General features: G+C 34.6%; 1 protein-coding gene across 2 annotated transcripts in view; it reads left to right on the top strand.

Annotated features, from left to right (window-relative positions):
- Gpr180 (G protein-coupled receptor 180) overlaps positions 1-13,581 on the top strand; it is a 26,540-nt gene that overhangs the window by 454 nt on the left and 12,505 nt on the right. For both annotated transcript variants that reach the window (XM_015484157.2, XM_048800748.1), the window contains exons 2-3: positions 2,221-2,379; positions 8,617-8,817. In XM_015484157.2, the coding sequence (XP_015339643.1) occupies positions 2,221-2,379; positions 8,617-8,817 (360 nt within the window). The remainder of the gene's footprint in view (positions 1-2,220; positions 2,380-8,616; positions 8,818-13,581) is intronic.

The raw sequence follows: 13,581 nt of genomic DNA, 5'->3' as shown, positions 1-13,581 counted from the left end.
GGGTAGGCCGAGGGCGGGCGGCACCCAGCCCCTCCCTGCCACGTCGGGCCAGCTGGGCGACTTCGCCAGCCTCACCTGCACTTCACGGTCGCCTCGGCCCTGCCCCCTTCGCAACTAGCCGGGATAGCGGCAGGCGTTGGCAGCCCCGCAGTTGCTGTCCCAAGCTTGTCTGCAGCCTCTGGCGAATAGAGGTTGTGTTCTGCACCTGAAAGCCCGTGTCCATTTCCCAGCCCTCCCCTTGCAAAAGAATACACAAATGACTGATCTGATCGCTGCATCTTTTTGAGATCCTTCCCCTAAACAAGCATCTTTTGTCCATTCCCGACTGGGCCTGATTACATTCATTTGGGCCTTATTAAGGGTGAATGTAAGCCCAGGAACTTAGATTTCTTTTTTTTTTTTTCCTTTATTCTTTTATTTTTAAAGACCAGTGTGGTAAAGCCTCTTGGAGCAGAGGGGTTGTAATCTAATTACCATTACTGCCAGAACAGTTTGGTTACTTGGGTGATTTACTATGGATCTTAAGGCCTAGAGTTAATTCAATGGAAACTTCATAATGTATAGTGTCCCGGAAATTTCATTATTTGATATTCTCTTTGGCCCATCTGAAATCAGAGTTGCCTGTGATTTGTACAGTCTGGTCTCCCTCAAAAATCAGTAATCATCCCTATAATGAATGAACTTGCAGTTGACTCTAATTTTTGTTGCATTTACTTGTACCCTCAAAATTTCAGATATTTTCTTGTAACTCTTTATTTCTGTAGTATTGTTATTTCAAATAATTTGTCCTTGGTGAACTTATGATCTTTGGTCTAAATAACCTTTAGTTGCATTAAAAGATACAACTATGGAGATCAGAATATTGGCCTAAAAAGGATTCTTAGGAAGAAGATAATAGAAATGAAAAGTGGTTTTGGTGTGGGAAAGGAATTTAAAGTCCTGAGAGATTAAAGAATTGGTGATATAAAGGCAGGGGAACCTGACTTTTATTTAAAAGTCTATAGTTTTTGAACCTAGCTGAGAAAGGAAAAAATCCAGTATGAATATATACCTTTGGTGAATAAAGGAGAAACCTTTATATAGTTTTATTATTATTTTGTCAGATTTTCATTTTTTTTAACTCACTGTAACAATACTTTGAGTGATAATAGTGATAGTAATCTCACTATAATAAATGGCACAACTGAACAGTGCTGAAAAAATCTAGTGTGCGTGGATGCTGTACCAGCAGACTTACAGACTTAGAAGACAACCTGGTTTTTACCTGGTAAACATGGGAGAGAAACATATACTAAGTCTAAATTTCTCAAGACAGATTGGATATAGGGTGTTCCAAATACATTTTCTCATTCTATGTGTGTGTGTGTGTGTGTGTACACATACACATATAAAAATATGTAATTATATTCTCATATATATTTTGTTAATACCAATTTTTCAGTGAATTACACTTCAGTAAAATGATACTAAAAATATATTGAAAAAAACAGCCTATAACTCAGAATGCAATTTAAGGTGTTAACAGGGCTTTATAGTCAGTTTTATGATTTGACAATTTATAAGGTAACCAATTTATGCAAGAGACTTAGACATTCATTATGTATACTACACACAAATATATATTATAATCAAAATGATATATTGTCAAAATGATAGTTCTAATAACAATTTTTTTAAGAAGATTTTAAGGTGAAAAATAGGCTCCTGCTTTACCTCTCGTCCCTAGTGTCCCCATTCTTAGAATCAACTACTTTTTGCCATTTCTGTTCCAGGTCTTCACTGTTGTTATTGTGTGCAACCAGGCTCATTCGATTATTAATGACTTAATATATATTGTTATGAAAGTTTTTTGTTTTGTAAAAGTCTGATATGTAAAATTTTGTCTTAGATGTAAAATATATACCTCAAAACACATTTCTTTAAACTTTCTTGCTATTTCCTAGGCTTATTTTTTTACATTAAAAATAAATTGAAATATTAAACTCATGTTAAAAAACGAAAGAAACTTTGGCAGGAAATTTCTATTGATTATGAACAATATAAAAGATGTATAGGGATTGTAAAGTGAGGCAAAAAAAGAGTTAAAAATTGTTTTTGAAATATATGTGTTTTTAAATATAAAAAATTGTGGGTTTTTTTTAAGTGAAAGTATTTAATTGTCCTACTATCTCAGTTTCATATAAGACCAAATAAGTTGATCATTTTTGTTTTAATATTAAGGTGACCATGCTCTTCTATGTGTCAGAATCAACAACATAGCAGTAGCTATTGGAAAAGAAGCTAAACTCTACCTGTTCCAAGCCCAGGAATGGCTAAAACTGCAGGAAAGCAGTCATGGTTATAGTTGTAGTGAAAAATTATCCAGAGCTCAGTTGACAAGTGAGTATATCCTTTTTTCTTTGACCATTAGATATGTTTTTTTTCCTTATGTTTGAAGTATATAAGATATTTCATGTTTGCCTATATCACACTGTGATAACACTTTGGTACATTTTAAGCTGAATTTTAAGGAAAATAACCTTTTCCTTGTTTAAAATATATAATGCCTCTCCCTGCCTTTAACATTCAAATTTTTTTAAAAATCCAGATAATTTATAAAGGAGTCCTTTCTTTCATTCAGACTCTTTACTATTCATATAATTTATGGTAATATGACAAATATATTTTTACCCAGTGTCAGCATGGAACCAATGATAGTATTTTTTGAATGCATATTTCTGCCAGCACTGAGCTAACACACTAACATGTATGTTAGTTAATTATAAAACTTAGCCCAAGTGATGCCGTTTTATGTCATTGACTTAGTAATATGGTGACAAAATACTTAACTTTGGGAGGTACCAGCACCAAGTCATTGTAAAACCCAGGGTTTGCCTCTGGTGAGGCTTGATTTCCCTTATCCTTATCTAGTGGCTTGAATCCTTGCTCTCATCCATTTTCCTCAACATTGTCTCGTGGTTGTGGTGATAGCCATCCAGAGCAAGTGAAAGCTTTTATAATTTAGAAATGAAGCACATGTGCCCTTCTACCCATTTTACCCCTTGGAAGTTAACTGACTGTAGGAGATGAGAAATGTGAATCATCCCTGAGAAAAAGTAGGAATTACCTTCTTCCCTCTTTATCCACCTATTATTCAGAGACTCATCCATATGTAGGGATGTGGTAGAGTCTTCTTTTTGTCTAGGCAAGTAAAACACTCCCCTTTCTAAACATCCATTCCTATTAGCCATCTGGTTCCCTCATAAGGCAGCCAGTCAGGATAGGGATAAAAGTAAAGGTCCCCAGTCTGCCATCCATTGTGGCAGTGCTGTAGTCCTTTGCCTGTACTGTTGAAATTGCCTCCCACCTGGCCACTCCGCAGCCATGATGGTTCCCCTTCTGTAACCAGAGTGCTCTTTCTAAATAGCAGATTTGAACCACTTTTTTGTTTTGGGCACCGCAAAGACTTCTTTCTCTCTCTAGTAAAAATTTATCAGGATTCCAGGAAGAGGACAAGGAGCCAGTTATGAACCATGTAATACCATGTATTTAAAGTTGAGGAACATATTATCTTGGAGTTTAGTTGAATTATGTTATTAACCATTTGGGTTTCCCTTATGCTAATAGTTTATTTATTACCCTGTCCATTTGGAATTATTTTGCTTTTTATTATTGATTAGTAAGAATTCTTCATGTATTTTTCCCAGTCTCTGGTTTCTCTTTTAATGTTGTTTATGGTATTTATTTATTGTCTGTCTGTACATAATTTAAAATTGGCTAGTTTTAAATATGGTTAAATTTAATTATTTAAAAGCTTTTTATATCTGTTTTAAGACTTTTTTTAACCTAAAAATATAAACTAGTTATTAAAGACATTTTCCTACAATTTTTTTCCTTAAAAACAAAACAAACTTTGTTAGGCAGTTTAAAGCTTTGGGCTATAAGAATACCAATTTATTTTCTTGTTATCACATGGTCAGTATTATGCCATATATGATATACTCTTAAAAAACATCATTTTCATGATTCATATTCCTGCATTCCCAGACCTTCTATACACAGGGAGAAAGTACAGTGCAATAGGATATCCACGACACTGGGAATCCCTGCTAGTAACTTATAAAAGGGCTTGTTTTGAGCCTCACTTATGTGTTCTACAAATAAGTCAGACTGTTTCTAGGGTCCTGACCATCCTAAGATGCTGCAACTCTAAAGGTTACTCCAGGATACAGTTATATGTAGGAGTATAACTTAAAGAAGCCTTTTGCTGCTGTGTCTTTTCCTATTTTCTTTTTCTCTATTCTGTGAAGTACAAAAGTATTCTTTGTAATTATGGAACGGAAGATATCAGGAAGCAGGAATTTTAGAACAATGAAAATTGTTTTTGTTAATATTCGTGCCTGAAATAAATTAAGTACTTAATATGTATTGATATAAATAGATACAGATTTATAGATTTTATTAATTCTTTTCCCAGTAATAAAATCCAAATATTAAGAAAATCTGTCTTGAACTTTTATATAGTAGTTGTCATATTTGTAGTATATTATTATATAGATGCTTGGGTACATTGAAACCAAAGCATATTCTTAAATTTATGACACTGTAATAGTACCACATACTTAAAAATAATTCTTTTAGGAAGTGGATTTCCTATCAGTAAGACTTTTAGGAATTAATAGCCTTTCACCTATTTGGAATGAACTCATTAATGATGTCCAACTCCTATGTAAAACCTTACTGCTACTACTCACTGTGAAGAGACTAGTAGATTTGAAAAATCTCTAGTTGCTTGATTCACTCAGATTAATGTTTGAGAAATTATTTTTCAGTCTTCTTTTGTTCTTGAATTTCATAGCACATCAGATTTCTTTCTTTCTTTCTTTTGTGCGTATGTGTGAATGGTGGTAGGGATCAAATCCAGGGCCTTGTGCATACAAGGCAAGTCTCCTACACTGAGTTGTGTCTCCAGGCCAGATTTTTTTTTTTTTTTTAATGACAAGAACGATTTTGGTTTTAAAAGCAAGCAAACTGAACACACCTACAAGCACAGAAAATGGTGAGTTTTTCTTTCTATCTAAAAGAAATCTAATGAGATTCAGGATAATTTGCTGTTAGATTATAAGAGCTAAATATATTGTATGTAAAACATTTTGATATTTTATATCTTTTTGTGTATATGGTGTATTAAAATCATTTAAATATATTAGTATTTTATTCTGTGTATTTTGGTTAATAATATTCATTTTCTTTTATAATATGACTAGGCAATTAGCCATGCAACACCATTCACTGCAATTCAATTTTTGTTAATATTTGAGGTACTAATTATACCAGCATAGAATATGCATGCTGTGCTTTAGTCTTTTGTCTCACAAACAATAAACATACAGTTTTGTCAAGAGGCTCACTTACCAGGCTTGCTGAAACAGACAGACAAAAACTAAAGGCCAGTATCACTTTATGAAGCACATTTTTGTCTCTGTAGGTCCATGTAATTTAAAATGAAACATCAAAAAGTATATTGATGAAAATATAATAATGAGTTTTTGTATTGTCTTATCTAAGAGAAAAAGTGCAAGTGATAGAGACACAGCAGAACCTTTATATAATGAGGTCCAGATTATATAATTGCAAGCCTCACATTTAAACAGTCTCATTCCTGAACTATTGATTGACTATATTTTTACTAAAGGTCTTCAAAAATTTAACAGAAACTAAAATCTTAGCTGCATTTTTTTAGCAACTGTATAATTTAAAAAAAGAAGTAATATAAAGTCTGCTAATCTACAGTAGCCAAAAAGGCAATGTTGTGTTGTTGTGAATCAAATTCTCTTGTTCATTTTAACTCATAATAGGTAGAATTTCCAGTTGTAAATTCAAGGTCCTTAAAATTTGAATCTTGACTAGGTACATCTGTATCTCATTTATCAAGCCATCCTATACATAACATTTCCTCAGTTTTCTATTAGGAAAAATTTCCAGTGTACAGAAAAGTTCAAAGTAAAGTATGATCAACAATGTAATTTTATGCGTTAAGAATACTCTACTTTGTATAAAACCATATATCTTAATATAGGATTTTTCATGTGTCTCATTTGTCCTCAGAAGAATTCTGAGCTAGATAGGGCAGGTATCTTCCATTATACTGTTGAAGAAGCAAATTTATAAAATGTAATTTATTTACTGAATTACACAAAGCCAAGGCTTGCTCTGCTAACTCCACTGATTGGAATAGTGTCTGGAGTTTGAGACACCACTTTCCCACAGCTTCCCCACAGCTTCAAGTAGTATTATTTAATGCCTCTTAGGGCAGAATTACAGTCTTAGATCTGGAAAAGATCATTATTTTGTACTTCTCAAAAGAGGGTACTGTGGCATTTTAGGGAGGAACAGTTTTTTGCTATGTGACTTTACCTAGCTTACATGAGATTTAGCACAGCTTCCCTCCAAGTTTGTCACAGCTACTATGACAACAAAATTGTCCCCACACATTTTCAAAATGCCCTAAAGGGAAGCAGGATTACCCTGATTTGAGAACTGTGATTAGTATAAAACCTTGTATTAAAGAAAGAAGAAGGAAAATTAATTTGTTGAGCAACTACTTTGACAAATACCATGCTGGGTGACTCATATAAGTTAGTCCTTGCATCAGTTCTTTGCTATAGGTATTATCTTCATTTTACAAATGAAGAAAGTGAGTGTTATTGTATATATACAGATCCATTTGATGCCAACTTTCATGAGTTTTCCCCCACTATGTCATATTACCTTATATGGACCCGAACCAGTGTAACTTTCATCTTCTGTATTCCTTTTTTTATTGATTTTTTTAAAAAAATAAATGACAGCAGAATGCATTACAATTCTTATTACATATATACAGCACAATATTTCATATTTCTGGTTGTATACAAAGTATGTTGACACCAATTCATATCTTCATATATGTACTTTGGATGATGATGTCTATTACATCCCACCATCCTTGCTAACCCCCTTCCCCCTCCATTCCCCTCCAACCCCTCTGCCCTATCTAGAGATTGTCTATTTTTCCCATATTCCCCCTCCCTACCCCACTATGAATCAGCTTCCTTATATCAGAGAAAACATTCGGCATTTGGTTTTTTGGAATTGGCTAACTTAGCATTATCTTCTCCAATGCCATCCATTTACCTGCAAATGCCATGATTTTATTCTCTTTTATTGCCGAGTAATATTCCATTGTGTATATATGCCACACTTTTTTTTTATCCATTCATCTACAGAAGGGCATCTAGGTTGGCTCCACATCTTCTGTATTTCTTTTTTTTTTACTTTTAAGTGCCTTTTGATGTTTTTGTTTGTTTGTTTTGTTTTGTTTTGATATGGGTGCTAGGAATCAGTCCCAGGGCCCAAGCAAGCACTGTCTCATGGAGCTGTACCTTTAGCCCAGTACTGCTTTTAAGAATGACCAATCAGAAAAATGTTTTGGAAAAATTTTTTGAAAAACTACTTGTCAGTCATAATTTTTAGATATCATAATGATTTTCTTAGTTAGTTGAATGCTCCATTTAAAATTTAACTCAAGTAACTTAAAAATGTCAAATGTCACAGCAGTTACTGCACAGCATTGTGAATGTGCTTATTGTCATGGACTGTTCTCTTAAAAGTGGTTAAAATGATAAAATTGTGTATCTTTTTTTCTTATCACAGTAAATTCAAAGTTTCAGTGAAACCATTTTCATTTGTGGTATTTCAGTATTTTAATAGTGATTTCTTGGTATAAAATGCATCATTTTAATCTGCTTTATACTTTACATGCCTTATTCCAGTACTACACCCAGGCCTGAGTTTTTGAGGCAAAAAAAGGATTCTAATCCCTAGATTGATTATACAACTAAAACAGTGAGCATATTTAAAAGTTTTGCTTTGGCTGCATCAATTTGCAGTCCTACCAGCAGCGTATGAATGTACCTTTTCCCCACATCCTCACCAATTTCTTAGAAAATTGGGAATGGAACCACCATTTGACGCAGCTATCCCTATCCTCACTCCATACCCAAAGGTCTTAAAAACAGCATGCTACAGGGACACAGCCACATCAATGTTTATAGCAGCACAATTCACAATAGCTAAACTATGGAACCAACCTAGATGTCCTTCAGTAGATGAATGGATAAAAAAAATGTGGCATATATATATATACATACAATGGAATATTACTCAGCAATAAAAGAGAATAAAATCATGGCATTTGCAGGTAAATGGATGGAGTTAGAGAAGATAATGGTAAGTAAAGTTAGCCAATCCCAAAAAAACAAATGCCAAATGTTTTCCTTGATATAAGGAGGCTGTTCATGGTGGGATAGGGAAAGGGAGCATGGGAGGAATAGACGAACTCTAGACAGGGCAGAGGGGTTGGAGAGGACAGGAAGGGGCATGGGGTTATTAATGATGGTGGAATGTGATGATCATTATTATCCAAAGTACATGTATAAAGACACGAATTGGTGTGAATATAATTTATATACATCCAGAGATATGAAAAATTGTGCTGTATATGTGTAATAAGAATTGTAATGCATTCCACTGTCACATATAAATAATTTAAAAAGAGTTTTGCTTTGAAAGGTGTTGTTTTCTTTCTCTTTAAAGTGACAATGAACCAGACTGAACATAATCTGACAGTGTCCCAGATTCCATCTCCACAAACATGGCACGTGTTTTATGCAGACAAGTATACATGCAGAGATGACAAGGAGAACTCTCAGGTGGAAGATATCCCCTTTGAAATCGTGTTACTAAACCCAGACGCTGAAGGAAATCCATTTGACCATTTTAGTGCTAGAGAATCTGGTAAGAATACCTATTTAAATATATCCTAAATACAAAAAAAAGACATAAAAAACACCTTCATGTTGTGTTTTTAGAATATTAAAAATTTAAAGTCATCTATGTGTTTAGCATTTGGGAAATGGCTGAATGAATCTTTTGATAACATTTTGATAGCTATAATATTAAGTTTAAAAGGCAGAACACTGAATTTTATATTGCATGACTTCAGTGTATTTAAAAATGCAGAGAATGAATTTTTAAAAATCACAAAAATAATAGGTTTCTTATTCTGAATGGTAGAGATGTATAGTGTTTAGTCTGCTCTGTGTGGTCTACCTCTTTTTATTGTTTTATGACATCTTAGAATTATATTTATAAACAAAAATGTTAATAAAGCAATTTAAATTGATATTTCAGCAGTTTAGCTTAGAAACTGAATTATTTTCCAAGGCTATCCTTTCACTAGGTTGTTTGAACAGATTTAGGGACTGCCTTTATTGGTACATAGGAATGATCAGAATCTATAATGCTTTCTGGAGTCAAATTTACTTCCATAAAGACACATTTTTACCAAATTTTAGGTGACTATGCCCGGCCCTATTGAAGTGAGATTCCTAGCCTCAACAAAAATTAAGGGATTCTTATGATTTTGATAAACCCAGTATGAAGTAGAATAGACTTGTTGGAGTAACATGTCAGAGTTATAAAAGGATTTATATAGGCCATCTGTCAAAGAAAAGTGATGACTTCATGAGTTATTTGCCCATTTGAAAAAGTCAGTCTACTTAGAGAAGAATTTAATTCCATTGCATCTCATAGGCCATAAAGAGGATGGGTGGAGGGTGGGACAAAAATAAGGCCGTGTTAGACTTAACCAATGTTTAGTTCAAAGTGTAAGTTTGCCACAGCTAGAAAAGCAAGTCAAAGAGCATTTGTAATAGGTCACAAATGAATGTATAAAGAATGAATATATTATAATATCCATTGGTTTGAAAAAGTTTATAGAGTCAGTGGGATGCTAATGTTTTAAAATAGATAGTTTTAAAAGTTCTTTCTGTGAGGGAAATGAGAGTCTAAGCCACTCAGGTTGTTTTTGAATGCAGATGAACTTAAAGGTCAGATTTCACTAATGATAACCTTAGAACAGTGTGGATCATTATTGAAAGCTAGTCTTGTCATTTATTTTATCTTTATAAAAGATGTTGACATTTATTTTCCATATTTTGAAAAGGCATTGGTGAAATCCAAATCTGATAGCATTGGATGACTGATTTGGACTAAATTACTTTTTTTTTTAGAGAGGGAATTTTTTAATATTTATTTTTCAGTTTTCGGAGGACACAACATCTTTATTTTATTTTATTTTATGTGATGCTGAGGATCGAACCCAGCGCCCCGTGCATGCGTGTTACCGCTTGAGCCACATCCCCAGCCTTGGACTAAATTACTTTTAAGATCCCTTTCAACAGCACCATGAAAATGGAAGGGAGATCAGTAGGGTGGGGGTGGGGTTTGAAAGGGACAGGGGAGGGAAGGGAAGAGAAAGGAATAGCAGAATGATGTTGACCAAATTATGCTGTGTGCATGTGTGAATGTACCATGGTAAATTCCACCTTTATGTATATCTATGAAGTACCAATTTATAAGAGCAATAATAGAGATGGGGGAGAACAACGGAGTAGAGGAGGAGATGGACACTGAAATGGAATAAATTATATTCCATGCATGTGTTATGTCAAAATGAACCTCACTATTATGTATAGCTATAATCCACTAATAAAGACACTTTTAAAAAGTTGATAGTTGCTTGGAGTTGAGAGTAGGTATGAGAATTACTGCAAACACGCACAAGGGGCTTTTGGAAGAAGTGGAAATGTTTTAGAACTGAATTGTGGGCTGGGACTATAGCTCAGTGGGGAACACTTGCCTAGCATATTCAAAGCCCTGAGTTCAATCCCCAGTACTACCAAAAGAAAAAAACTGAATTGTGGTTGTTGCACAACTGTATAACTATACCAAAAATTATCGTATACTAACCTTGAGTGCGTTTTATGATATACATCAGTTATGCCTCCTTAGTAAAGCTATTTTAAAAAGATATGGGAAAGAAAGATCACTTTACTGTATGATTTCATTATTTCATTTAACACCAATTTTTAAGGCCAGGCAAGGGCTTACTAGGAAGTAATCCTTTATATGCCAGCCCCACTGCCTCTAGTGGAGTCCAGATGTGCTGTCCTTTCCCCTCCTGCCTTCTAGGCAGTAGACCTTTGGCTCAAAAGGTTGTCTTATTTATTGTGTGGCTCTCTGGGACTTGAGACTCCCGATATGCTTTTTTCTTGCCTCCTTTTCCAGGCTTCCATTTCTGCTCTCTTCCCTCATTCCAGTTTCACATCTGAACTTTGAACCCACACCTTTATGCAATTACATCTCTGCCCTGTGCTGTGCTTGGGCCAATGAATGCCACCCACACCCACCTGCTTTGTCCTGAACCTTGCCCATATCTTCTAGTGTTTTCCTTAACATCTGGAGTTATAGCTAGCTTTTTAGGATTTACATTCTGCTTTGCTTCTTAGTTCTGACTCATTCTAACTTTTCTTAATGTTGTCACTGATGTTGGTTTGATGCTCACTCTGATATCTTAAAGTTTTTTCTTATTCTAAAATGTGTAAAGTTACATTGGTTATGTAGCTGACAATGTTTAAACAAGGAGCAAAACCTCACTGTAATGTGTATTTTCATTAAGCATGATTCTGTGCAGGACTAACCTTCAGGGATTGATTATTAAAAAGTGCCAAAAGTACTCAGCCTTAATTTTTGACTAGTTTAATTCCTAAAGATCATATCATTGTATTGATTAAAATGCCTGCAATTCTTTGTTATTCTAGTCCAAATTGATGGTTTGCAGCCTATTACTGTGTTTATAGCTAGAGAAGCTATTTTTAAAAATCCAGATTGGTTCAGAGCTCTGAAGTTGATTCTGTTTATTGTCAGGACCACTGACCTAAAAGTCTCTACTCCACATTGTTTTGGTGATGTGTTAGTTTTTTAAAGTAAAGGCTTAAGAGGGATTCTTTTATTCTCAGGTATTTGTTTTCAGGGAATAATCTCCAATTAGTTCATTTCAGAAACTTGATCACTTATCTCGTTATCTGCTCCAAGTAAGGAGAATTGATTTGCTATGGCTTTATTTATTAAGAATTGACTATTTCCGTATGTCTGGGAGGTTTGAATTAGAATAACCTGCTGATAATTGCTGCAATTAATGATACATGTTAATCTGGTTAAATTTTATAATTTGTTTTCTTTCAAAACAATTAGTGTTTTTATATCTAACAGACTTTGGTTAATCCTCTATTCTATACAGTCTAATTTTACAAAATGAACTGAGGCAAGTTTGATGCCACTTGACAGTGTACTAAATAGGAGCATAATGCTTTAAGGTAGAATCAAATGAAACTGCTTTGTAAAAAGATTAAAATCCTTGTTAACTGTATTCGTGCTCTTGTTAGAGACCAAAAGAAGCACCTAGGATGCCAAGAGCGTTATTACCTAAGGCAGATAGACTGGTTTTCATTGGAATATTACAGGCTCTCCCATCTGCCATCTCACTGTATTTAATTTTAGCATATATGTTCATGCTTTTCTGTTTTCCCTTTTTTCCTCTATGTTCCAAAAGATAATGGGTTAGATCTTAATGTTGCACTGGTAACATGTTTTATTAGTAACATGTTTTAATGTTTTTAGCTTAAAGTAATAGAAAACCCTAAGGCAAGTGGTATACTTAATTATCTTAAACAAGAAAAGGATCTAAGGCTTTTCCAGAGCGGATTATTTAGTGTCTCTCTGCCCTGGTATCCTCTGTCACCTTTGTCTTTAGGTTGGCTCCCCATAGGGTTAGCTATAGTTGTTCTGGACATCCCATCTAGGTATTGGCAAATTTTGGTATCTCTTCTTAATAGCAAGGGAATCTTTCCCAGAAGCTCCCATCACATTTCATTGGCTAGAACTAGGTCATATATCTTTGCATTATAAGAGAAATGTTAGTTTCCATACAGAAAGATGATAAAGGTAAACAAATCTGTCGAAGGGGCTAGATTTACCTTCTGCTGGCAAGGGTATTGGAATTTCTGATTGCTGTTGGGGCATAGGAGGGAGGGTACATATTGGGACCAAGACAGGAAGGATGGTGGACAGGCAAACAGATCTGCTGCAAGTGCTGCCCCATGGCTCAAGGATTCTTTCTGCTTTTCTTATCCTCTGCTCTCCCATCATTTAGGTGGGGCTGAAGTTATTGAAGCTCTTCTCTAAGTTTTCTTCCTACTTGATTTTGCCAGTTCTTCATTTGAACTTGCCTTACAACCTATACATTTCCTTATAACCTGTGTCACCACAGTTACATGTTCATTTAAGAATGTGTTTCTTCTTTAGTGAATGTTGTTTTAAGTAGGACAAGTAACACTTTGTATTCATCTGTTTTTAGATTTTAATTTCAGTGTGAAAAAACACAGATTGTTTTGGTCTTGTGAAGCTTGGTGGCATAAAAAAAGTATAATTGGTAACTGAAGTGGAAAAAAATCAGACTTTTGGGGGAGTGATTTGTTTTTTAAAAAAACAGTGCTTTGTAGATATACACTGTGGACATTTATGTAAGTACATAGCATATTTTGGTCTGTTTCATTCCAGAGTTCCTCTCTTCCTGCCCTCCTTCACCTCCTTTATCTCCTTCCTCCACTCCACTGATCTCCCTTCCTTTTTTGTGGGATCCCCCCCCCCCCCCCCCCC

The sequence above is a fragment of the Marmota marmota genome, unplaced genomic scaffold (genome assembly GCF_001458135.2).
Source record: "Marmota marmota marmota unplaced genomic scaffold, marMar, whole genome shotgun sequence".
NCBI lineage: Eukaryota > Metazoa > Chordata > Mammalia > Rodentia > Sciuridae > Marmota > Marmota marmota.
Note: the sequence above shows the minus strand (reverse complement) of the source record. Positions and strands in the feature narration are given on the sequence as shown.